General features: G+C 40.6%; 1 protein-coding gene across 28 annotated transcripts in view; it reads left to right on the top strand.

The window, feature by feature from the left end:
- ASPH (aspartate beta-hydroxylase) overlaps positions 1-27899 on the top strand; it is a 228804-nt gene that overhangs the window by 196608 nt on the left and 4297 nt on the right. For all 28 annotated transcript variants that reach the window (XR_013527858.1, XR_013527857.1, XR_013527856.1 and 25 more), the window contains 3 exons: positions 2928-3063; positions 17529-17620; positions 17990-18123. Coding sequence is in view for 20 of the 28 variants with exons in the window: in XM_078352518.1 (XP_078208644.1) it covers positions 2928-3063; positions 17529-17620; positions 17990-18123 (362 nt within the window). In the remaining 8 variants the exon portion in view is untranslated. The remainder of the gene's footprint in view (positions 1-2927; positions 3064-17528; positions 17621-17989; positions 18124-27899) is intronic.

The raw sequence follows: 27899 nt of genomic DNA, 5'->3' as shown, positions 1-27899 counted from the left end.
TATTACTATTCACAGAAAAGTACCTTGGCAACATTTTCCAGGGGAGGCTGGGGTGAAGAGTCAGGAAGGGCAATGTTTTATATATAAAAGATGTCTATTCTTAAGTAAAAAATATGAAATTATACTGAATGATGCAATCACTTTAACATTTTTCCCTAGGGCTTTGTGCCCTATTTTAGTAACAAAAGATCAGCTCTTTCCAACCATGCCCCTAAATCAGCTTTCTAAAGAAATAAAAGAATCTTCTAAAATACCAGGAGGGAATTAAGGAAGAGGTTGTCCTTATAAGGCACCAATAACCTCATTTGAAAAGTAATTTCATGTGTTAGAGAAGCAATTCTCCCCTTGTCTGTGTGACAATTTAACAAGAATCTAACAGATTTATCTAGCAACTTGAACAAGTGACACTATCCAGAGTGAGTGTTGGCAATTGAGGTGCATTTGGGAAGATGTGAGCATACAGTGAAATCCTAGGGTGCATTTTTTTTCCCATGGTCTTGGGATTTTTTTTTTTTTGAGATGGAGTTTCGCTCTTGTTACCCAGGCTGGAGTGCAATGGCGTGATCTCGGCTCACCTCAACCTCTGCCTCCTGGGTTCAGGCAATTCTCCTGCCTCAGCCTCCCGAGTAGCTGGGATTACAGGCACGTGCCACCATGCCCAGCTAATTTTTTGTATTTTTAGTAGAGACGGGGTTTCACCATGTTGACCAAGATGGTCTCGATCTCTTGACCTCGTGATCCACCCGCCTCGGCCTCCCAAAGTGCTGGGATTACAGGCATGAGCCACCGCGCCCAGCCGGGATTTTTTATATAATGGTGATACGCTCTCAATCTGTGGATCTGGCAAAGTAAGGGCTTTTCAATGTGTGATCCTTGCCTTGTTCTTCATGAACTGCCTACTTGAGATGAAGCAATATGGAAACTAGTTGGCGGACACAGCCCTAAACCTGGATAAATGTTCAGGATCACTCCAAGCTGGGCAGTGGTAGTAGCAGGTATAGATGTGGTCAAACTCTGCCCCTAGTTGGCAGACAAAATGAACTCCCTTTGGCTCAAAATTTAAAAGCAGTCATGCAGGTCATGCTCTTTGTGTCCTTGGAAAGTGTTGCAGAAGCTGTTTTTCTGCAACCAAGTCAAAGAACGTTTTTCGAAAACAGCCACAACCGGAAATTCTTCCAGCTGACCACCTAGCACCAACCAAGCAACCACCCAGAACCAGCCAATTAGCCACCAGAGACTGGTGATCTGTGGCTTAAAGGCCATCCAATCAAGATTCTTCCTCATTCCCAACACCCCTCACTTGCCCTCCCCTGGAGTTTTGGCCTTTGTCATCTCCTCCCCAGCCCTTCCTGGGAGAGCACTTTCCAACGCTGCATCTCCCTAATCTGCAGATTGCTTTTGAAAAATAAAGTTCTCATTTGGCCTGCACAAATCTCATTGGTCTTTCATTAACAATGTTAACACAAATTAATGCACACGTCATAAAATTATCAAATCAACATCTAACCAAAATCTGTTTCTTACCCTAAAATATTTTAATAACTAATGTCTTCATATGATATAAAAAGTATTCCCTTGTTTGGCTGTGGCTGGCACCACGTTTCCACACAGATGTCTGTGTCAGAGCCCTCCGGCTGTGCAGCCATCCCGACTCCACATCACTTTCTCATGTGAAATCATGAGTTTACAGAGCAAGGCTTCGTAAAAACAAAAAAAAAAAACACTTTACACGTTACCTCATGCTTTTCTCTAACCAATAATTGATCATTGTGCTTGATTAATTCAAAAAATAGAGAACCATGTTTTACAAAGAAAATCAATCAGAGTATGCAACTTCTTTTCCATTTTTGCATCAAAATCTGGTTTTGGGTTTGTAACTTATTAGTTCTAGTCCTATGCTCTTGAGTCACTTAAAATATATCTTCCCCTGATTTTTATGGAAATCAGCTAACATGTTCCTCCTCGTTCATGAATCCATATACTCAACTATTTCATCCACTTCTCCTAGAATATAGAAATGATTGAAATTATTAACATTTCAAAATTCTGGTTTATCTATACAGCTTCATCTCTTTCCTAAAGTAGGAACGCTGTTTGTATGCTTGTCTCCTGAGGGAAATCCATCTTAGTTTGCTGCTCAGATGCTCACCTTTGCCTTCTCCTCTACTCACCCCACTGTCCCCCAACTCCCACTCCTAATCAAAAGCCAGTGTGATGGTACAGATTACCCAGAGGATCTTCCACAGAATCTACTGTCACCTGCCTGGCCACTCCTAGTCTCTGCTGATCATAAGCTCTTTTTCTGGAAGGGGTTAAGGCTCCCTCATAAATGAAAAGTCAAGGAAATATTTTTGTTTGGTTGAATTCTAAACACTAGTACACATATTTGTTTTGCTTTGCTGTTAATTTTATATATCAAATCCTCCAGTGGACACTTTTTGATACCATTAAATGTTTAACTAATGTTGACCATCTTTAATGGCATCTTTGTAAGGAACTCTGTTGAAAAGTGAAATTAAGTCTGTGATTTGTGTTCTAGTTTGGAGGCTGACGAGTCATGTGGTGAAGCTTGTTACAGTGTATTGATCTAATCTGATCAACAAGATCAGCACTCCTGTTAGGTTGTGGTTTCAAAAAAACAGTCTCTAGGCAAACTTAAATTGTGGAGAGGATTATACTCTGAAATTTCTTGAATTTATTGGAAATCGTTAATGTTGCAAAAACATATTGTTTGGAAAAATCATGAGATTTGGTTTTTTTATACCTGTGATAAGAAGTCCCAGATGAAATTGAAATATAAGCCATCGAGATAAGGCTAAAATTTCATTCCTTTCTGAAACAAACAAACCTCAAAAAAAAAAAAAAGTCATTATGAGGTGCTCCACCAGGCCCATTTTCATTTTAGTAAAGCAGAATCTTCTCTCTAGTCTTTAGAAAGAAACTGGAAGTTAATCCGAGATGAAGGCCTTGCAGTGATGGATAAAGCCAAAGGTCTCTTCCTACCTGAGGATGAAAACCTGAGGGAAAAGGGGGACTGGAGCCAGTTCACACTGTGGCAGCAAGGTGAGCTTCTGACTTCTAGATGATTCTCTGCAGCCAGAACCTGATGGGAAGTGGGTACTGATGAGAGTCTTCTGGTGATGCTTCTCAGAGCTGGGATTCCCAGGCTTAAATGAGGAGCCCCAAAAAAGCTAGATTTTTGAAATCCATTCATTGTTTTTGAAAACTACTTCTGAGCCCTTATTTGTATGTGAGTAGGTATATAGCTCTGTGTGTATATCCACATGTGTATTTGGATAACTGTTTATGAATAGTCTTCTGATTTTCTGGTTTTTCCTCTTGAATGATGTGTTACTGACTGTAACCCTACTGTATAGGCATAACTGAAAAGTCTAGCAGGTGTTATCAGTGTATTAGAAAGTTATGTCCCTGAGCGTCATTTGTTCCTGTAAAATGGAGATGAGGTTTCATGCAAAATGACATCAACACCAATGAGAGCTGGTAAAGACGGTAAAGCAATAGTAGCTGCTGCCTCAGCTCTTCAGGAATAGGAAGTGGTTCACATGAACTTCATATATTTTTAGCTTAACCCAGGTCCAGGCACACATAATGGGGTGTGTGTGTGTGTGTGTGTGTGTGTGTGTTTTCAGTGAATTGATATATTCATCAATCTTTAAAATGAGAAGCATTAAATTTTAAGACTCTCCAATTTTCTCTTTGAAAAGTAGAGTTAGCATGGGTTGACAATAACTACACAAAAGTAAATTTATTTTGAAAACTAAACAGTACATGCTGCATATCATCAGCTACAGAAAACAAATTCAGAGTATGATAGGCATCTAATTTACCCAAAGAGCAAATAAGGACAGTGGTTTATCTCAATTATGCTTTCAGAATGGTTTCTATATAAGAAGAGGAGGAAATACCTTAGTAATATTTTCAAAGATACTCTCATCAAAAGAGAGATAACCACTTTTTGCCAACAAGTTTTTTTAAATGGAGCTGTACAATCCATATGTGAGCAATATGCTCATTTACCTCTGGTGTCTCGCTGAGTCCATTCTATTGATACTTACGCATTCTCCTGATATTTAGATTCCATGAACATCCTTATGCTTCACGGAATCTACTTGGCCTCCTAGAGCAATGCTTCAAAATAGAGGACATCCTAGCACTAATTTCTAGAAACCATAGTTTCTGGAAAAAAAAAAGGGTTTTGATAAAATTAATATGCAAAATATTATAGGACATAAAAAGCACTAAAGAAAGATAATAAATCATGGAGTCAATAATTTTGTTGGAGGTAAGATTATGACTTCTGCATTTTTACATAGGTAGAATATACCTGATTTTCCATGAACTACTTAGAGTACTTCCTTAGAATTTTTTACTTTCTTAGTATCTTTGTTAAATTCTTATTCCTATTGAATGGAATTTACATTCTTTCTTTTTCTTTCCTAATGGTATCTAGCCTGTTGCTTAAAAAACTCATAAGTTATTTCTCACATGATTATTTCTATATATTTTCTAATTTCTGCATTTATGTTTTCTCTTCCTCCTCTTGTTCTTTTTAGTTTTGGTTTATTTTTCTTTTCTATATTTTGATTGGAACTCGTTAGTAAATTTATTTTCATTCTTTCTTAATAATAAAAGCATTTAAGGCTATGCACTGACCTGACCTAAGGCTATGCCTCCAAAGTTACACCTCTAGATGTATTCCCTATACTGCAATTATGGTACTTTTTACTTGAGTTATTATCAAAAAAAGATTGCATTGCTGCCCCAGTTTCCATGTTGACTTAAAATAGTCTATATGTATACGTGTCTATGTGTGTGTGATTGAGCATGTGTTTTCCAATCTATTGTCATTGCTTTAGCATTGATCGATTGATTGACAGGATCTTGCTCTCTTGCCCAGGTTGGAGTACAGTGGTGTAATCCTAGCTCACTACAGCCTCCAACTCCTGGGCTCCAGCAATTCTCCTCCCAAGTAGATAGGACTATAAGTGTGCATCTACATTCCCGGCTAATTTTTAAATATTTTTATAGAGATAGGGTCTCACTATATTGCCCAGGCTGGTCTTCAACTCCTGCCTTCATGTGATCCTCTACCTTGACCACCCAAAGTGCTGAGATTATAGATGTAAGCCACTACACTCAGCCTGCTTCAAATTTTAAAACTGAATTTCCTAGTTTTGTTTTATTGTGATAACGTGATAAAATTTACATAGTTTCCGTTTTAGGAAGATTTTTTGAAGTTCTTTATGGTCTTTGGTTTGTGGTTCCATGCTTCTAGTGGGGGAATCAAATAACTGTTTTCTAGAAACAAATTCATAGTATAAAGAATAAGTTTGGTGCCAGGCATGGTGGCTCACACCTGTAATCCCAGCACTTTGGGAGGCCGAGACAGGCAGATCATTTGAGGTCAGGAGTTCAAGACCATCTTGGCCAACATAGTGAAACCCCATCTCTACTAAAAAGACAAAAAATTAGCCGGTTGTGGTGGTGCATGCCTATAATCCCAGCTTCTTGGGAGGCCAAGGTAGGCGAATCACTTGAACCCAGGAAGCAGAGATTGCAGTCAGCTGAGATCATGCCACTGTACTCCAGCCTGGGTGACAGAGTGAGACTCTGTCAAAAAAAGAAAAAAAGAGTAAGTTTGATGCCAAGTACTGTCTTAGCTTAGACACTTACACAGAAGGAGGATAGCATTCTTTTTAAGTGCTGTGGTGCTGAGGAATTCTGAAGTGGAAGGGGTAGGGGCAGACGTGGTGGGGAGGGAGGGACAGACCAGTTTGCTTAGTCACGTTGAGAGCTCAGATTTAGACAATAAATTGATTAATATCCAGATCCATAAAGACTTAGCTGTTGTGTAATTAGCAAAGCATGCTCCTGGGTAGTTGAAGGCCTAAAGCTGAGGCTGGAAGTTTTGTGAAGTAAAATCTACTATGGACTGAACTATGAATTTTCCCACACAAAATCCATATGTTGAAGCCCTGACCCCCAGTGTGACTATATTTGGTGATAGAGCCTTTAAGGAGATAGTTAAGATTAAATGAGGTCATAAGGATGAGGCCCTGACCTGGTGCCCTGGTAAGACACAGAAGTGACACTAGGTGTGTCTGTTCTACACTGCTATGAAGAAACACTGAATAAATTTTAAAGAAAAGAAGTTTAATTGACTCACAGTTCCACATGGCTGGAGAGGCCTCAGGACACTTACAATCATGGTGGAAGGCACCTCTTCACAGGGCAGCAGGAGAGATAGTGAGTGCCAAGCAAAGGGGGAAACTCCTTATAAAACCATCAGATCTCATGAGAACTAACTCACTATCAGGAGTTTCCCCCACTAACAGGATGGGGGAACCACTCCCATGATTCACTTATCTCTACCTGGTCCCTCCCATGACACAAGGGGATTATGGGAACTATAATTCAAGATGAGATTTGGGTAGGGACAAAGCTACACCACATCATTAGGGATGAGAAAAGGATGTGTGATGACACAAGAAGGTGGCCACCTGAAACCCAAGAAGAGAGGTCTCAGGAGAAACCATGACTGTCTACACTTTAATCTTTGACTTACAGCCTCTAGAACTGTGAGGAAATACACTTCTGTTGTTTAAGCCACCCAATCTGTGGTATTTGCTTGCAGCAGCCATAGCAAACTGATACATTCTCCAAGTAGTTTCATTAGGACTGAACTATATTCCTTTTTAAAGGAAAAAAGACAGAATCAGCAAATATACATAATGATTTTGTTCCCCAAAAATATGTTTTTAAGTTGTTATGTGAATATTATGGAACATCTACTTTGTTCATATTTTAATAAGTGCCACCAACAATGATTAAAATATGCCATGCATGTGCAGTCATTTTTTCTTCTAGAGCCCATGGGAAAGGTGCTAATTGACCCCAGTAGCCTTTCTGAACAGGCTGAGGCTAAACCTCTAAGTTCTTCTCAACACAGTGTTCTAGGTGGCTACTAGATCAGAGTTGTCATGCAAGATGGAACCTGTTGTTGCCCTAGAAGTAGAGCCTTGAAATTTACAAAAGATAAAACCCAGGACACCAGCTCCATGAATGGCCCTCACGAAGTATATTGATGTGTAAGTGATATATTTAAATGATTATTTCAGATTTGCATTGACTGTTAGATCTTGTTCTAGGGCTATTTTCCCAAAGAAGCAAGGTTTATTCTTGAGAGTTACTTTAACCTTGGTGAGAAATGATCAAACAACCCCACAGCCACACTGAGTTGCAGATGATGGGCATTTCTCTTCATGCTGAGTTAAGTAGTTTGTTCCTGCACAGCTGGCTTCTAATTTACAATGCAATAAAATGATAAGCTATGCTTTATAGCATAGGCTTTGGAAACCAACAATCCTAGGTTAGAGTCCTGGATGTACTGCTTGTTAGCTGTGTGATGTATGCATGTTCCTGAATCTCTGAGCTTCAAACTCCTCATCTGAAAAGTGGCAAATAGTGCCCCAGTATGAGGTTGTTACTAGGATCAGTAAGCACTAGATTAAAGACTTGCCACAATTATCTAATATGATAGTAATATTACATTTTTATGGCCTAACAATAGCACATTGTGTAATAACAGTAATGGAGAAGTGGTGTCTGGTCGAGTTAAGAATATAAACTCTGGGTCCAGACTGGCTGAATTGAAATACCTGCTCTGCTGTTTACTGTGGGACCCCTCTGTGCCTCAGTTGCCTTTCTATAAAATATAACACTGGACTCCGAGATCCAAGATGGCCCTTTAGGAGCAGCTCAGGATTGCACCTCCTAGTGAAAGCGCAGAGGGTGAGTGGATGCCACATTTCCAGATGGATTTTTATTGCCCACAGACCAGGAGATTCCCAGGCGGAGGAGCCCCACGGTTTGCCAGCATGGCTGTTTTAGCCAGCGTGGCTGTTTCGGCTGGTGCGGCTGTTTTGCCGGCACCCCGGCACAGCAGCTCTCCGTACAAAATACACTGGTCTGGTTGCCCTTTTAAACTGGATATTTGAGGTCCGGGAAGGCAGATTAGCCCATTGATTTGATTAAATGGGACTGAAACAGAGAGCCAGGCCAGGAGATTCGTGGGCAGCACCATTGTTTCAGCCAGCGCAGTGGGTCGCCGTAAGGGAAATCACACAGATCCCAGCGTACTTTCAGCAGGTGACTGGAACACCTGGGAGAGAGTCAACCATTCAACTTAAAAAAAAAAAGACTCTGAGGCAGGGAGCCAGGTGATCAGACTCGGCGGGCCCCACCCCAACAAAAACAAACAAAACCCAGCAATTGGAAATGCTCGGGGTTGAGAGTTTCATGGCAAGCACAGCTGAACCCAGGACAGTCCAGCTCTGTGGGGGTGGGGTGTCCGCCATTACCGAGGTACTCCACCCCTATGAAGGTAGTCCGCCATTGCTGGCACAGCCTGCCATTGCTGAGGCAACCCGCCATAACATAGAGAGTCTGCTATTACAGAGGCAGGCCACCATTGCTGAGGCAGTTCTAACCACACCCATATAAACAGGACTGCAGGGAAGTTCACATGGCAGCAGGGCTGAGCCCACAGCAGCTCAAAGTTTCTGCAGGCAGACAGTGACTAGGTTGCCTCCTTGCTGGGCAGAGCAACCTGAAAAAAAAGACAGCAGCACAACGGATACTCATAAATAAAGCCCTAACTTCCCGGGACAGAGCACCAGGGGGAAAAACAGCAGTTTATGAGTTCTGCTGCAGCAGACTTAAACATACCTGCCTAGCAGCTCTGAATGAACAACGGAGCTCACAGCTCAGCACTTGAGCTCCCATAAAGTACAGACTGTCTCCTCAAGCAGCTCCCTGACCCCCGTATATCCAAAGAGTCACCTCACAAAGGACTGATCAGACTGACATCTGGTGGGCATCATTCTGGGACAAAGATAGCAGAAGAAGAAACTGGTAGCAACCCTTACTGTTCTGCAGCAGCTGCAGGTGATCCCCAGGCAAGCTGGGCGTGGAATGGACCTCAGCAGTCCTACAGCAGAGGGGCCAGACTGTTAGAAGGAAAACTAAGAAACAGAAATAACTTCATCATCAACAATCTGGACGTCCACTCAGAGACCCAATCTGAAAATCAGCAACTACACAGACGACAGGTGGATAAATCCACAAAGATGGGAAGAAACCAGTGCAAAACAGAGGAAAACACCCGAAACCAGAACACCTCACCTCCTAGAAGGGATCACAACTTCTCACTAACAAGGGAACAAAGCTGGATAGAGAATGAGTGTGATGAAATGACAGAATCAGATTTCAGAAGGTGGGTAATGAGAAACTTCTGTGAGCTAAAAAAACATGTTCTAACTCAATGCAAAGAAACTAAGAACCTTTAAAAAGATTTAAGGAAATGATAACAAGAATGGACAACTTAGAGAGGAATATGAGTGAATTGATGGAGCTGAAAAACACGAGAACTTCATGAAGCATGCACAAGTTTCAGCAGCTGAATTGACCAAGCAGAAGAAAGGATATTAGAGGTTGAAGATCAACTCAATGAAATAAAACAAGAAGGCAAGATGAGAGAAAAAAGTGCAAAAAGGAATGAACAAAGTCTCCAAGAAATGTGGGACTATGTGAAGAGACCTAATCGACGTTTGATAGGTGTACCTGAATGTGACGAAGAGAATGAATCCAAGCTGGAAAATACTCTTCAGGATATTCAGGAAAGCATCCCAAACTAGCAAGGCAGGCCAATATTCAAGTTCAGGAAATACAGAGAATACCACAAAGATATTCCTCAAGAAGAGCAACCCCAAGGTACATAATCGTCAGATTCACCAGGGTGATAATGAAGGAGAAAATGCTAAGGGCCACCAGAGAGAAAGGTCATGTTACCCACAAAGGGAAGCCCATCAGACTCACAGCAGATCTCATGGCAGAAACCCTACAAGCCAGAAGAGAGTGGGGGCCAATATTCAACATCCTTAAAGAAAAAAAAACTTTCAACCCAGAATTTTATATCCAGCCAAACTAAGCTTCATAAGTGAAGGAAAAATAAAATCCTTTGCAAACAAGCAAGTCCTCAGAAATTTTGTCGCCAGTCCTGCTTTACAAGAGCTCCTGAAAGAGGCACTACACATAGAAAGGAACAAATCAGTACCAGCCACTCCAAAAACATACCAAATGGTAAAAAGCATCAACAAAATGAAGAATCTGCATCAACTAACAGGCAAAACAGCCAGCTAGCATCAAAATGGGAGGATCAAATTCACACATAACAATATTAACCCTAAATGTATATGGACTAAATGCACCAATTGAAAGATACAAACTGGAAAATTGGATAAAAAGCCAAAACCCATTAGTGTGCTGTATCCAGGAAACCCATCTCACATGCAAGGATACACAAAGGCTCAAAATAAAGGGATGGAGGAAGATTTACCAAGTAAATGGAGAACAAAAAAAGGCAGGAGTTGCAATTCTCATCTCTGATAAAATAGACTTTAAAGCAACAAAGATCAAAAGAGACAAAGAAAGACATTACATAATGGTAAAAGGATCGATACAACAAGAAGAGCTAATGATCTTAAATATATACGGACCCAATAAAGGAGCACCCAGATACATAAGGCAAGTTCTTAATGACTTACAAAGAGAATTAGACTCCCACACAATAATAGTGGGAGACTTTAACACTCCACTGTCAATATTAGATAGATCAATCAGACAGAAAATTAACAAGGATATCCAGGACTTGAACTCAGACCTGGAACAAGCAAACCTGATAGACATTTACAGAACTCTCCACCCCAAATCCACAGAATATACCTTCTTCTCAGTACCACACCACACCTACTCTAAAATTGACCACATAATTGGAAGTCAATCACTCCTCAGCAAATGCAGAAGAACGGAAATGATAACAAACAGTCTCTCGGACCACAGTGCAATCAAGTTAGAACTCAGAATTCAGAAACTAACTCAGAACTGCATAGCTTCATGGAAACTGAACAACTGGCTCTTGAACGTTGACTGGATAAACAATGAAATGAAAGCAGAAATAAAGAAGTCCTTCGAACCAACAAGAACAAAGACACAACATACCAGAATCTCTGGGACACATTAAAAGCAGTCACTAGAGGAAAATATATAGCAATAAGTGCCCAAATGAGAAGAGTGGAGAGATCCAAAATTGACACCTTATTGTCAAAATTGAAAGAGCTAGAGGAGCAAGATCAAAAAAACTCAAAACCTAGCAGAAGACAAGAAATAATTAAGATCAGAGCAGAACTGAAGGAGACAGAGACACGAAAAACCCTTCAAAAAATCAATAAATCCAGGAGCTGGTTTTTTGAAAAGATCAACAAAATAGACAGACCACTAGCCAGATTAATAAAAAAGAAAAGAGAGAATAACCAAATAGAGGCAATAAAAAATGATAAAAGGGAAATCACTACAGGTCCCACAGAAATTCAAACCATCATCAGAGAATATTACAAACAATTTTATGCACATAAACTAGTAAACCTGAAAGAAATGGATAAATTCCTGGACACTTGCATCCTCCCAAGCATAAACCAGGAAGAAGTCGAAACCATGAATAGACCAATAACAAGATCTGAAGGTGAGGCAGCAATTAAGAGCCTACCACACACAAAAAAGTTCAGGTCCAGATGGGTTCACAGCCGAATTCTACCAGACACACAAAGAGGAGCTGGTACCATTCCTTCTGAAACTATTCCAAATAATCCAAAAAGAAAGAATCCTTCCGAAATCATTTTATGAGACCAACATCATCCTAATACCAAAACCGGGCAGAGACCCAACAAGAAAAGAAAACTTCAGGCCAATATCCATGACGAACATAGATGCAAAAATCTTCAATAAAATACTGGCAAGCTGATTGCAACAGCACATCAAAAAGCTTATCCACCATGATCAAGTAGGATTCATCCCGGGGATGCAAGGCTGGTTCAACATACTCAAGTGTATAAATGTAATTCACCACATAAACAGAACCAAAACCAAAAACCACATGATTATCTCAATTGATGCAGAGAAGGCCTTTGACAAAATTCAACAACCCTTTATGCTAAAACCCCTCAATAAACTCGGTATTGACAGAACGTATCTCAAAATAATAAAAGCTATTTATGACAAACCAACAGCCAATATCATACTGAATGGACAAAAACTGGAAGCATTCCCTTTGAAATCTGGCACTAGACAAGGATGCCCTCTCTCACCACTCCTATTCAATATAGTACTGGAAGTTCCAGCCAGAGCAATCAGGCAAGAAAAAGAAATAAAGGGTATTCAAATAGAAAAGGAGGAAGCCAAATTGTCTCTATTTGCAGACGACATGCTAGTATATCTAGAAGACCCCATAGTCTCAGCCCAAAAACTCCTGAAACTGATAAGCAACTTTAGCAAAGTCTCAGGATACAAAATCAATATGCAAAAATCACAAGCATTCCTCTACACTAATAACAGACTGAAAGAGTGCCAAATCAAGAATGAACTGCCATTCACAATTGCTACAAAGAGAATAAAATATCTAGGAATACAACTAACAAGGAATGTAAAGGACCTCTTCAAGGAGAACTACAAACCACTGCTCAATGAAATAAGAGAGGACACAAACAGATGGAGAAACATTCCATGTTCATGGTTAGGAAGAATCAATATTGTGAAAATGGCCATACTGCCCAAAGTAATTTACAGATTCAATGCTATCCCCACCAAGCTACCAATGACCTTCTTCACAGAACTGGAAAAAACTACCTTAAACTTCATATGGAACCAAAAAAGAGCCCACATAGCCAAGTCAATTCTAAGTAAAAAGAACACAGCAGGGGGCATCACACTACCGGACTTTATACTACAAGGCTACAGTAATCAAAACAGCATGGTACTGGTACCAAAACAGAGATATAGACCAATGGAACAGAACAGAGGCATCGGAGGCAACACAACATATCTACAACCATACAATCTTTGATAAACCTGACAAAAACAAGCAATGGGGAAAGGATTCCCTGTTTAATAAATGGTGTTGGGAAAACTGGCTAGCCATGTGCAGAAAGCAGAAACGACCCCTTCCTGACACCTTACACTAAAATTAACTCTAGATGGATTAAAGACTTAAACATAAGACCTGGCATGATAAAAACCCTAGAAGAAAATCTAGGCAAAACCATCCAGGACATAGGAGTAGGCAAGGACTTCATGACCAAAACACCAAAAGCATTGACAACAAAAGCCAAAATAGACAAATGGGACCTAATCAAACTCCAAAGCTTCTGCACGGCAAAGGAAACAGTCATTAGAGTGAATCGGCAACCAACAGAATGGGAAAAAATTTTTGCAGTGTACCCATCTGGCAAAGGGCTGATATCCAGAATTTACAAAGAACTAAAACAGATTTACAAGAAAAAAACAAGCCCATTCCAAAGTGGGCAAAGGATATGAACAGACACTTTACAAAAGAAGACATACATGAGGCCAATAAACATAGGAAAAAATGCTCATCATCACTGGTCATTAGAGAAATGCAGATCAAAACTACATTGAGATACCATCTCACGCCAGTTAGAATGGTGATCATTGGAAAATCTGGAGACAACAGATGCTGGAGAGGATGTGGAGAAATAGGAACACTTTTACACTGCTGGTGGGAGTGTAAATTAGTTCAACCTTTGTGGAAGACAGTGTGGCAATTCCTCAAGGACATATAAATAGAAATTTCATTTGACCCAGCAATCCCATTACTGGGTATATATCCAAAGGACTCTAAATCATTCTACTATAAGGACACATGCACACAAATGTTCATTGCAGCACTGTTTACAATAGCAAAGACCTGGAATCAACCCAAATGCCCATTGATGATAGACTAGACAGGGAAATTGTGGCACATAAATGCCATGGAATATTATGCAGCAATCAAAAATGATGAGTTTGTGTCCTTTGTAGGGATATGGATGAACCTGGAGAACATCATTCTCAGCAAACTGACACAAGAACAGAAAATGAAATACTGCATATTCTCACTCATAGGCGAGTGTTGAACAATGAGAACACGTGGACACAGGGATGGGAGCACTACACACTGGCATCTGTTGGGGGGAATAGGGGAGGGACAGCAGGGAGTGGGGAGTTGGGTAGAGATAGCATGGGGAGAAATGCCAGATATAGGTGAAGGGGAGGAAGGCAGCAAATCACACTGCCATGTGTATACCTATGCAACTATCTTGCATGTTCTTCCGATGTACCCCAAAACCTAAAATGCAGTAAAAATAAATAACATTAATTGAGCCTCTCTTACTGTGTGTTGTGGACATCAAATGAGGCACTCTCATCACACAGAGTGGTTCCTGGCCTGTGGTGAGCACCAACGGACTGTTGTTGCATTTCTTGGCAACAACATGATCATGATCAGATGTGAATAGTTAAAATGACCAGTGACAAAGCACAAATGCCCACAGTCTACTGCACAGGAAATCTGTGTTTACAGACCAGAAAGATAAATGTGTCTGAAGGGCTAGAGGTGTTTTCTAATTCTGTGAAAATCTCAGAGACACAACCCATTTGGTTACCCATTCATTACCTGTCATTCAGGTGAGGCACATCTGATCTCCAGGTAGCACATGCTCAGCCACGTGGTGCTTGTGAGAAGTCCAGGTCACCTCTGGTTGCTCCTTAAGCCACCAGTTTCACTTAACTGCTGCCTGGATGTCGCAGAGCTCATAACTGGGGACTCCTGCCAAACAGCCCCAGGCCCTGCATACCAGAAGGCTTGGAAAGCCCGGGCTTAAAAACACTTTATGATGACTCATACGTTTATGTAATATTCACCCAAACTGACATTTACTGTTCATCTTAGGGAACTCCATTGGTAACTAATAATAGCAATTAAGATTTTATTCAATTAAAAGCCAAAAAGGTTACTTAGAAAAAGCTAAGTTGTTTTCTAAAACATTGAGCTCCATTTGATTTGGGTGAATACCTTTTAGTTGCATTTTTTGTAACTCTTATTTTATTCTCAATATATGATTATCTTAGGACATAATTAACATTAATCAAATAAAATTAAACTCAGCTTTAGATGTAGCAGTGTCTTGTAGGAATCTTGAATAGGGAATTAACATGTCTCTGACTTTTAAAAATCCCACTGTTTTACTTCCCCATGAGAGCAGATGAAACTGTGTACATTCTGAACACATCTTCCCTACTATGCAGGGGATTCATAGAATGTAAAGAAGTTTGCATAGTTCAGGATGCTTAAATGATATGTCCCAGAAGCTGTGCTCCTGACATCCATGCATAGAATATGTCCTCTCTCAAAAATCCCTTATTCATTTAAATCATATTCTTTATTATTATATGAAGGATGATCTGGATATTGAAAAAGACATTAAATTCCAATGAAAAATAGTGTTTTGGCAACTAATATAGTCCTAGAAATTCATTTCTACATTAGAAATATTAGCTATTTTCCTTCCTTAGGGGATGTATTAGTTTCCTGTGACTAAGTGTAACAAATTACCACAAAACTCAATAGCTTAAAACACAGACACAGTTATTATCTTACTGTTCTAGAGGTCAGCAGTCTACAGTGGATTACACTGAGCTAAAATACAAGTGTCACCAGGGCTGTATTCCCTCTAGAGGCTCCAGCTTCTGGAGGCTGCCCACATTCCCAGGCTTGTGGCCCCCTTCCATCTTCAGAGCCAGCATGGCCAGTCAAGTCCTTCTCATGCTGTATCACTCTGACACTTACTCATCTGCCTCCTCCTCCCACATTTAAGGATTTTGTGATTTACCTTGGGTCCATCCAGGTAATCTTGGATAAACTCCATATTTTAAGGTGAGATGATAAGAAATCTCAGTGCCACTTACAACCTTAACTCCCCCCTGCATGAAAGCTAACATATTCACAGGTTATGGGATGAGGGTATGGACATCTCTAGGAGATGACTATTGATTTGCCTATCGCAGGAGAAAAAATAAGTACAATTGGACTTTGAACAACATGGGTTTGAGCTGCATGGGTCCACTTACCTATGAATTTTTGTCAATAAAGATATTGGAAATTTTTTGAGATCTGTGACAATTTGAAAAAACTTGCAGATGAACCTTATAGCCTGGAAATATTTTTAAAAATTAAAATCCCTTCCTGAAATACCACAGGGGGAAAAATATATTAAATTAAAATCCTAGCTACTTGGGAGGCTGAGGTAGGAGAACCACTTGAACTGGGGAGGCAGAGGTTGCAGTGAGCTAAGATCACACCACTGCACTCCAGTCTGGTGATAGAATGAGACTCCATCAAAAAAAAAAAAAAAAAAGAAAAAGGTATGTCGTGAATATATGAAATATATATATAAATACTAATCTTTTTTATCATTTACTATGTATATAAAGCTATTAAAAGGAATACAATTTATCAACATATGCATGGCAGTACTTACAGACCACACATAGCACCATTCACAGTCAAGAGAAGTATAAACAAACATAAAAATGCAGTGTTAAATTTAACTCCATTAAATTAACTTCATTAAATTAACTGTAGTACAGATTGTACTACTATAATAATTTCATAGCCACCTCCTGTTGCTATTCGGCAAGCTCAAGGGTTTCAAGTATCTGGTTACAACACCATGTGATACTATCGTCTCCGTGTGAGCAGTTCCTGTCTCTGGTAAATTGCATATCATAGTAAAAAGTGGTCTCTCATGGTTCTTGTGTATTTTTCATTGTGTTTAATGCAATGCTGCAAACCTCGGCTAACACCATGGGACCTATACAAAGAGCAACTAGTGATGCTGGAAATACTGCCAGGAAGCAGGGAAAAGTCATGACCCTACAAGAAAAAGTTGAATTGCTTAATGTGTGCTGTAGATGAAGGTCTGCACCTGTAGTGGCAGGCCGTTTCAGACAGACAATTGATCTTGTAAATAGATGACATAAACTTATGGTGTCAATACGTATAGTACAATGCTGTAAAAGTATTTTCCTTATTATTTTCTTAATACCGTTTTCTTTTTCCAGCTTACTTTATTGTAAGACTATGATATATAATACATGTAACATACAAATTATGTTAATCAACTATTGATAATATAGGGTAAGGCTTCTAGCCAACAGTAGGCTATCAGTTGTTAAGTTTTTGGTGAGTCAAAAGTTATACTCAGATTTTCAGCTGCATGAAGAATTGAAGTCCCGAACCCCTGTGTTGTTTAAGGGTTAACTGCCTTTAGTGTGCATCTTGTCTATTAGACATTCTTAGTCAAACAGTCCAACACCGAGTAGAGAATCTGGATCCCTGCTCTGCCAGTCACTACCTATTGGAGTAAGACATGTCTTCTTTTTTTATTGATTATTTTTCATTTTTTTCCAGTAAGCCTTTTGCATTTTTACTTCATCTTATGTTTACGCAGTCTTCTCATTTCTGCAGTGAGGATGACATATAGCTCTCACCTCATCTAAATGGAATAAGTCAAAGCTTTACTGTGATTGGTTTCCAACCATTATGTTATTTATTCTAGGAAGAAGAAATGAAAATGCCTGTAAAGGAGCTCCTAAAACATGTACCTTACTAGAAAAGTTCCCTGAGACAACAGGATGCAGACGAGGACAGGTACCAAGAGTGTCCTGCTGGGGAGAACACAGTTAATTGCTAGGAATAAGGGCACGCTGACATTTACAGAGAAATGGTTATTTCCTTGGGCCAAATGACTGTCTCTTTTTACATTCCCTCTTTACTGAAACATAACTTTATGTGGTTGACGTCAGAATTGAGGGTGGAAAATGTTCAGTGTTTATTGCTTTGTGGAAAATGTGAGTGCCTATTTTTAGTTCCTTAACAAAGAAATAAGATGTGAATATAAAATTGAGTCTCACAAAGGCTCTAATCCAAATTGACAGTAATTTTGTACTGTCACCTTAACTTAGCAGTTCCTCCACACCTTGATAAATGGCTGAACGTAGTGTCATGTTTTCTATGCAGATCAAATATTCCATCATGCACCCTGGGACTCACGTGTGGCCGCACACGGGACCCACAAACTGCAGGCTCCGAATGCACCTGGGCTTGGTGATTCCCAAGGAAGGCTGCAAGATTCGATGTGCCGATGAGACCAAGTATGTATCCTCTGTCATCCGTCGTATCCATCACTGCTAAGGATGGGAGTTTGTTACAACAGAGCTGTCTTCCGTTGTATTACTTATCTTCTTTTGTAGCTGAAGTAGACTGGAGCAAAGTGGTATTCATCCCTTCCGTCTGTATCCCTTGTTGGTGCTTTCTATTAGCCTGGAGATATTGCCCAGCTCTAGGGCTGCCCTCCTCCATCATTTCTTGGCAGAAGACGCATCTAGTTGAGGAGCTTTCTTGTTTCTCTCTCTGAGTCGAAAGATTTGCATTAAGAGTCAGCCAACGTGTTTTGAACCCCACAGTCATGTTATGCATTGTGCTTACTGCTTTGCAGCTTGACTTGTTCATGAATACAAGAAGTCCCCCTAACTGAAGAACTCAGCCCACGATGTTTATATGTTTTGCTCAAGAGGAGACGGTATGGTGCAATGAAGCTGGCTGCCTTTTTCACATCCCAGCTCTGCGACCTAACCTGTGTAACCTTGGCTAGTTTCTTAATCCCTTCAAGCATCAGACTTCTTCCTTATAAAATTGGCAGTGATAACATCTACTTTGCAGATTGTTGTATGGATTAAGTGGAATAATGCCTGCAGGGTGCTTGGTCCATGTTCTGGTATCAGCAGAGATGTGATGAATGTTAGATCTCCTCTCCCTCCCATACCTGTTCCTTTCCTAATCATGACAGGTTTTTTTTGAACAAACCATACTTGCTTCTGGCTTCTGATGCCGATAATCTCTGTCCCTAGAATGCCCGTCTTTTCACCTGTCCAAAATAAACCAAAATTACTAAGATCCAATTTAGTTTTATAAAAATAGAACCTCTCAGAGTATATATCCTCAGTAATCCCTTTCCCTATCTTCTATTGCTCTTTATTCATTAAAATATATTACCCTTATCTCCATAGCAAGCTGTGTGTAAGCTCCTGGAGATCAGAAACCAAGTTATTGTCTTCATACACATTTCTTTTTGTCCTTAGTAGAGGTCTGAGTGGAGGATGCGTGTTCAGGGGTCTGCAGAATTGTTTATTTGGTTGTTGGCAGATAACTACCTTGGTCAGCCCATGGTGCTATATGAAATTCAGAGATGACTCAGAAGGGTGTGCCTGCTCAGGAAGATAAGGCCATCTGGGTCGTAAGAGAGGTACTACAGATGGCCTCTCTACAGATAAGCTAAAAATACTACAGGTGGCTTCATGAGCAGGAGCCGAGAGACAATCAAAGGATGACAGAAATGAAAAGCTTTCATGAAAACATCCGTATTTAGAAGACAGATGAAAGAAGGAGAACCAAGAAGGAAATGCGGCAGGAAAGGCAGAATCAGGTGGACCAGGAGGAGGAATCCGGGACTACTGGACAGGTAGAAGTTTCTTCAGGCATGGAATGAATCTTGTCATACATTGGGAACTCGTTTTGGGTCTTCAAAGTCTCTCTGCCAAAGTGAAAAGGGGCAGGGACACATGAGGCAGAAAGAGAAAGCCCAAATTGGCAGTCAAGATTGGGAGCAGGTGGATGGTGCCAGGAGGCTTAACAAAGAGTCACAGAGGGCTCAACATGCATGTTGGGCGTGGTGGCATGGGCCTATAGTGACAGCCACTCCAGCGGCTGAGGCAGGAGGATCGCTAGAACCCAGGAGTTTCAGACTGCAGTGAGCCATGCACTCCAACAAACATAGTGAGACCCCACCCCTTTAAACAAACGAAGAGCAAATCAAGAGTGATGCTGGGAGACCTGCCCCAGGAGCACATTCGTAGGGGCGTTCCCCACCCCAGGCTCCCAGGAAACACCTGTGTCTATGCTTGAAGAAAACAACTGCCAACCCCTCCCTGAAGCTTAAAACATAATTAGGTGAACCATCTTCACCTAGCAGAGGCAGGGGAGGGTTAGAAGGCCCACTGCAGTCCACTCAGAGGGGGTCTTGAATGAGAACATTAACTTGGCAGCCCCTCAGTTTCTGCTGAGGTAAAACACAACCTACTTCCTGTGACAGGAAGGAGCTGCTGATAATGATAATTTGCAGACAGTGTATTTTGCAAATCCACACTGATTATTTAAAAGTGCTTGCAACCCACCTGCCTATTATTGGGCCAGGGAGACTACAATGCTTCTCTTCTCTCACCCCTAAAGAGCTGCTGAGCACGGGGGCCCTTCTGCCTCATCATGACTGCCGGTCAGCAGCTCTTTTCCACGTCTTTTCCATTGTACCAGCTTTATGTTGTGTTCTTAATATTTCTTACCTCAAGGTGGTTGAGTTGGGTTTAGCACTTTATTACAAAATAGTGCTTTTCATAGGAGAAGGGTCAGTGAAATTCAAGTGCTATGCAATGCTTACAGTGAAAAGAGCTGCAAATCTGAATAGCACACAGTTTATAAACTCTGAGGACAGAAAGAGTCTACTATGAAATCTGGAAGTTCCGTGCTGCGATTGTAGAAGTAGTATTAGCATGCAAAGAAAAGCACACCAAGAAACCGGTTTCCTTGTACTAGGCAAAGGCAGCAATTTTTCAGAGCGTCTCAACTTCTAAAAGAGTAGGTTACCGAGAGCAGTTTGTGCATTGTCGTTCTCAGGTATTAATAATCAGATTGAGATTTCTGCCAGTGCGCATACCATTTAAATATTCCATCCCTGCAAAGCATCGCGCAGCTCTCTATCTGAGGATGAACTGGCAGGTATACAGCCCTTACCACTGTAAATGAAATGATCATTTCAACTTAATAAATGCCTTCTGATTAGAAAACTGATACACGTCCCTCACACATAATTTGTATCACACAGAAAAGCTCAGTAAAAATGTATTATGTTGTATCCCAATGCCCAGAGCTGTTGGCAGGTGCTTCTCAATGTCTATGTGTGTATATTGATGATAATGATGATAGCAATAATATATATTGTTCCAAAATGATGTCTGTGTCAAACAGTTCTAAGCACTCTACATACATTAACTCATTCATGCTCACAGCAATCCTGTGTAATTAGGGTTATTAAAATCCCTGTTTTTATAGCAGAGGAGACTGATATATAAAGATGATAAGTAACTTGCCTAAGGTGGATATTGGTGTATTTTTCCTAGGGCTGCCACATCAAATTATCACAAACTGAATGACTTAGAGCGACAGAAATGTATTCTTTCATGGTTCTGGAGGCCAAAGTACACAATTAGGGTGTAAGCAGGGTTGTTCCTCCTGGAGGCGCTAAGGGAGCATCTGTTCCCTTGTCCTAGCTTCTGGCTGCTGAACCCTTAATGCTCTTCGCTTTGTAGACACCTCACTCCAGTCTCTGCCTGTGTTCACATCACTTTCTCCCTGAGTCTTCTCCTCTTGTCTTTTCTAAGAACATTTATCATTGGATTTAGGGCCTACCCTAATCCTGGATGATCTCATCTCAAAATCCTTAACTTAATTCTATCTGCAAAGATCCCTTTTCCAAATCAGGTGATAGTCACAGGTTCCAGATGGATCTCTTTTTTGGGGGGTGGGTGGGGTACATATGGAGATATTCAGCCCACTACAATATTAGTACCAGAGTTCAGTCCCAGGTATTCTGGCCCGGAAATTTGTGTCTAGACGCAGTCACATCGCCTTACTTGGGCTTTTTGGATTTTGTTGGAGTTTATAAAATTAGGATCATGCTGTACTTATAAGGTGATCACCTCGAATGCTGCTTTTTGTTCCCAGAGAAGTAAAGAGAGCAGCTGGGAACCTCCCTTTCTGGGCCTTTTGCTCCTGTCACCTCAGGTGGACCATGCTTTGTGGTCTGTAAGATAAGCTATTTAGGGCCAGGCACGGTAGTTCACGCCTGTAATCCTAGCACTTTGGGAGGCCAAGGCAGGTGGATCACTTGAGGTCAGGAGTTCAAGACCAGCCTGACCAACATGGTAAAACCCAGTCTCCACTAAAAATTCAAAAATTAGCTGGGCGTGGTGGTAATCTCAGCTACTCTGGAGGCTGAGGCAGAAGAATTGCTTGAACCCAGGAGGTGAAGGTTGCGGTAAGCCGAGATCACACCATTGCACTGCAGCCTGGGCAACCAGAGCGAAACTCTGTCTCAAAAAAAAAAGGTAAACTTATTAGCAATTTTGATCCAGAGCTGAGTAAACTGAGTCAGGAGATAAACATGCCCCCAGAGAGGGGGAATTAATTGTTCTACTCAGGGAGTGGCTGAGTTGTGTGAGCTTTGAGTGATTCCAGAGATAAATTCATTCTTCTGAATCTTTAAGGGCAGTCCACAGTCTGCTGGAACTGTGCTAAGAGAAGGAACTGCGCCCTTGGAGCTCTCCTGCAGACTCAGGGTTATTGCCTGCACACTGCCAGCCTGAAATGTTGAACAAGACTGATAGGTTGTCAGGAAAGCACACATCGACATAGTGTCACTTAGTGACAGAGTGAAGAAATGAATTGACAATCAGTCATTTAATGCTATATAATTCTTTATTGCTATAGAAATAATGGCCTTCCTCCATAGACCTCAAGTATTTTATAACATATATTTTCATCCATCTCTCAAGGTTCCAATTAGGAAGACTGTGTGAAAGTCATGCTGAAATATTAACAGTAAGAGAGAGACTTAATTTTTTTAATCCATCATGAATTCTTCATAGATAATATTTGTTTGGTTTTCATAAAGTGTCCAAGGAGATAATTTTAAGACTTACCATCTTAAAATTTTTGAATCCCATTGTGGAAGCTGCAATTTACCAAATCATTTAGAACCAAGTATTTTCATCCCTCCTTTCATCTTTTTTTACTATTCTCCCTGCAAACATGAATCTTCTGTTCCACAAGATATTCGCCTGTCTTCATCTGCATTGCAATGTGACCTTATCCAGAGGTCATCACTGAACCTGCCTATCTAGGACTATAGGACAAAAAGGACACTTTTTAACTAGATAGGATGTTTTCCTGATGGTTTGTTATTGAATGGTGACATTTTTTCAGTTTCTTTTATTTAAGCAACTTGGTGAATTAAACACATCCATATCATGTCTTGACCCCTGCTCTGTGACCCAGTGGTGTGTCTGTGGCTGTTCCTACACATGAATACATAGAATGTGCGCACACACATTTCTCTACCTCCACAGGGAAAGGCAGTTCCCATGTGGAAAATGGATTATGTTCCAAACATTTGTTTGTGGAACTGATTGGTGAAAAGTTGGGGTCCGTTTTTCTCTGGCAGTAGTAAATGATGTTTGGTGGTTTCTAGGTCAGCTCCCAGAAGCTTCTAAGTAATAATGTTTATTAATAGGGCTCTAGAACCAGTGACTATTTATAATATTGTTTCTATGGGAAAAATACATCCTGAACTTTCATTTTAGATTTTCGTGTTATGTATCTTCAAAAGAAAACAGAGAGTGCTGAAGTCACATGACTTGGGTTCAAATCCTGGCTCTCCCTCTTGTAAAGAATGGCTCTAGTCAACTTGCGTAACCTCATTAAGCCTCAATATTCCTATCTGTAAATAAGAAGAGTAAAAGTATGTCTTTGTAATTTTTTTTGAGTATTAAAGTAATCTATATGAATGCACTCAGAACTGTATTTACAAAGTGCTGTGTTGTAAATGCACTCAGTATATTTGAGCTTTTATCATCCTCCTGTCTGATTGCAGCAGAAATTAAGACTTGTGTCCTCTACATTCTAGGGAGTAAGGTCAAGCACTCTCAACACTGGAGGTGGTGCTTACAGCCTAGAGTGTGTACACTGACAGCGATGGGGAAAGGGACTTTAAGGAGTTAGGAAGGAAGGGTGAAATAGGAGCTGGCCATGTGGGCCAGGGCAGGTGAAGGAATGGTTCAGATAGGGGTGTTATTTGATAGGCCTGGAGCTGGGAGGGACCCTAGGGAAGGTAGGTGTGACAAGAATACAGCAGAGACCCTCCCCCTACTCACATGTCTCCTTTTTCTCTCTCTGCCCCTACCCTGGAACTGGAGAGGTGGGAGAAAGGAGGAACGCATCCCATCTTTACAGCATTATTGTCAGAGGCATTTGAACCAGAGCAATTCCACCTCGAATAGGGGCTGGGTAAAATGAGGCTGAGACCTACTGGGCTGCATTCCCAGGTGATGAAGCCATTCTAAGCCACAGGATGAGCTAGGAGGTCAGCAAAAGATACAGGTCTTACAGATGTTGCTGATAAAACAGGTTGCAGTGAAGAAGCCGGCCAAAACCCACCAAAACCAAGATGGCAACAAGAGTGACCTCTGGTCGTTCTCACTGCTACACTCCCACCAGTGCCTTGACAGTTTACATATGCCACGGCAATATCAGCAAGTTACCCTAGATGGTCTAAAAATGGGAGGCATGAACAGTCCACTCCTTGTTTAGCATATAATAAAGAAATAACCATAAAAATGGTTCCAGCAGCCTATGGTGTAGCCATTGGAAAGCAAGCCATACACTTGCTTTCACTTTGTGGACTTACCCTGAATTCTTTCTTGTTCAAGATCCAAGAACCCTCTCTTGGGCTCTGGATTGGGACCCCTTTCCAGTAACACTATGACTTTCTATTTCCTTCTTCTCTTTCTTTTTCCTTCTGCTTCAGTGCCTTCATCTGAGTTACAAACCCCTCAACTGCTGTTGACCTGGAGCTAAGAGGAGGAAGTTGTCTGTGTTTGTTAGGAAGGGAGAGAGAAGAGGAAGGATGACAATACAGTTTTACCTTTTGCTTACATTGTGTGCCATGCCAGGGCTTTCAGTGGAGTCCAAACTGGTGAATTTCGAGTAAGAGCTATGTCAGCTATTCCTTAGCTCTTTGATCCTTTTCTGTTTTCCACTCAGCCCGCATGCCTTGCAGTCCACCTCAGCATATCATCTACAAATGCTAAGAATGTCTCCCAGGACCATGGTCTTAACCCAGTGTGTTGGACTGTAAGGACTTTCTGCTTCTGCCACAAAATCACCGTGTCACTGCAGACATCTGAACCTGTTTCCATGTGATTCCTTTGTGTGAAAATCACAATCATGTCCTTTGCCAATCTCAGAACATTTTAGCAAAGATAGCTAAGATATTTTCTATAACATTTGTAAGTGGAAGATTCTATAAGCACCTAGCATCATTACTTAGCCTTACTAATATCACTGGTAATTCTGTGGCCAAATTATAGTTATTAATGTGCACGGTCACCATTTTATCATTATCATTAATTATGATTATAATTTGAGAGGTTGACAGATTATATAATACTGTTTTATCATGTGACCAGATATTTGTTACATCTTTTGACAACCCAGAGAGAGGGTTTCTTCTCAGGGGTAAGAGATTCTAACAGTAGGCCAGGAACAGTGGCTCATGCCTATAATCCCACACCTTGAAAGGCCAAGGCAGGAGAATTGTTTGAGCCCAGGAGTTGGAGAGCAGCCCAGGCAACATGGCAAAACCCCATCTCTACAAAAAATCCAAAAATAAACTGGACATCTTGGTGCATGCCTGTAGTCCTAGGTACTTGGGAGGCTGAGGTGGGAGGATCACCTGAGCCTGGAAAACAGAGGCTGCAATGAGCTGTGATGTTCCCACCACACTCAAGCCTGGTGACGGAGCAGATCCTGTGTTGAAAAAAAGGAAGGGTTGGTGGCGTGGAGAGAAAGAGAGAGAGGAAGGGAAGCAGGAAGTTCCAGCTGTGAGCCAAGGTTGCTGCCTAGGGATAGAAAGCATTGCCCATCCCCAATCTCTACATCTCTGAGTCCTTGGACAAAGGCCGTAGCAGTACTTCCAGGAAGACCTCTGTCACAGGCCACTCTGAAGATCGTTTCTCCAAAGGACTGATTCAGTGTCATAATTCCAGTGTTACCTAATCTTATTTTATGGAGATTTGCTCACAAAGCAAGTAGCCTGAAAACTAGTTCTTTGCATTCTAATGAGAGTCATTGGTTTTCATTCAGAAGCAATTTAAAGACCTTTCACATCTTTATGCTCCTCTCTCTTTGTTGTGGGAAAAAACACTCATTCTTTCCCAAGCAAGTGAACATCTCTGGTTTAACCTGGAGTCACTTAAGTCTGGACATGGCTTGGATGAGGCTTTATTGTTCTTCCATTTTCCCCTTTTAGGTGAATTGTGACTGCACTTTAGTCATACTATCTCTAATAACTGATTGAAAGGCACCAATTTTTTAAGAATTCAGAAGAAATCTACATTAAAGAATTTATATTATGTAATTGATTATCTTTGCTATTTGCTGGGGAAATGTATGAAAGAAAGTGGAAGGGCAAATATAAGTCTAACAGTACCCACTTTCCCCTTGGTTTTGTGACCCTAAAACAGGCCAGTTAACACTCTTTGGGTTACCTCTCCAAATTTCTCGTTTATAAAATTGGTTAATTAATGGTTTACATTAATCTGTATTTGACTTGATGTATCTGGAAAGCCACAAGCCTGTGGCTCTTAAGTTCTACTCCTATATGCATGAGTGACCAGTGTGCTCTGGTGCTAATAACTTTTCCCAGTTCACAGGGAATTTAAGTTAGTGAATGGAATGCTTAAGGCCTTTCTCTCATAAAACATTTCTAGATCTTTGGCTTTGCTATACCTATGATAATCTAGTAAAAAATGTCTTTTGGATGTGCTAGAATTTTCTCTTCCATTATTTTAATTGCTTCTAGTATTTTAAGTAGTTTCCAGGTTCTCTGCCACCCAAAAAACTTTGAAAATCACTTGTCATTGCTGTACAAAGTGTATTTCACAGATTCTCTGAAGATGTTTTTATATCTCATCTCCCTTGGAAGTTTTTAGTTGTCTCAGAGGAAGGCAGATTTCATACAGAGTGATGCCAGGGTCATTTTTGGGAACATACTACTTCTCAACATTTCACCTCTGTCTTTTATCTTTTCCCTATTTGTCTTTATTTTTTCATTCCTTCTCTGTTTTATATTCTCTGTCATTAATTGAATATCTACTAGGTGCCAACCATATGCTAATCCTCCCATCAGCTATGCAGATGAAGATACAAAGACTCAATTACACTAAGTGACTCACCTCAGGTCCCATAAGTAATAAATGCCAGGGTCAAGAGGCTTCCCCTCAAAGACCATAAATTCCCATCTTGCTGTATTGCTTCTCTCTTTCTCTTCTATCACATGCTCTCCTTTTCCTTTCTCTTTTTTCTCTAATTAATTATAGTAAAATACACATAATAAAATTTACCACATTATCCATTTTTAGGTGTGCAGTTTAGTGACATTACATATATCCATGTTGTATAACCACCACTACAGTCTATCCTCAGAACTTTTTTTAACTTGCAAAACTGAAACCATACTCATTAAATGATAATTCCCATTCCCTTCCTCACACCAGCCGCTGGCAACTACTCTTCTCTGAGTTCCATGAATTTGACTACTACTCTAGGACCTCAGATGTGTAGAATCAAATAGAAATTGTCTTTTTGAGTCTGGCTCATTTTACTTGGCATAATGTCCTCAGAGTTCATACATGTTGTAGCATGCATAAAAATTTCCTTCCTTTTTAAGGCTGAATTAATATTCCATTGTATGTGTACACATTTTTTTGTTCATTCATCGATAGACACATGGGTGGCTCACACCTTCTGGCTGTTGTGAATAACACTGCTGCTGTGAACATGGGTGCACTGCCTTTCTTTTTGAGTACAGTTCCTCCCTCATCTTCTGCATAAATTTTAGGCTTGTCTGTGGTACTCACTGACATTGCTAATCCCAGTGACAACACTAAGACCTGGAAAATGTCCACCTAACTATAGAAGCTGTGGACTGTTTCACTGATTCTTCTTGTCAATGTATTTACCACCCTTAGTTCTACCTTTC

Source organism: Callithrix jacchus, chromosome 16 (genome assembly GCF_049354715.1).
Source record: "Callithrix jacchus isolate 240 chromosome 16, calJac240_pri, whole genome shotgun sequence".
Lineage (NCBI taxonomy): Eukaryota > Metazoa > Chordata > Mammalia > Primates > Cebidae > Callithrix > Callithrix jacchus.
Note: the sequence above shows the minus strand (reverse complement) of the source record. Positions and strands in the feature narration are given on the sequence as shown.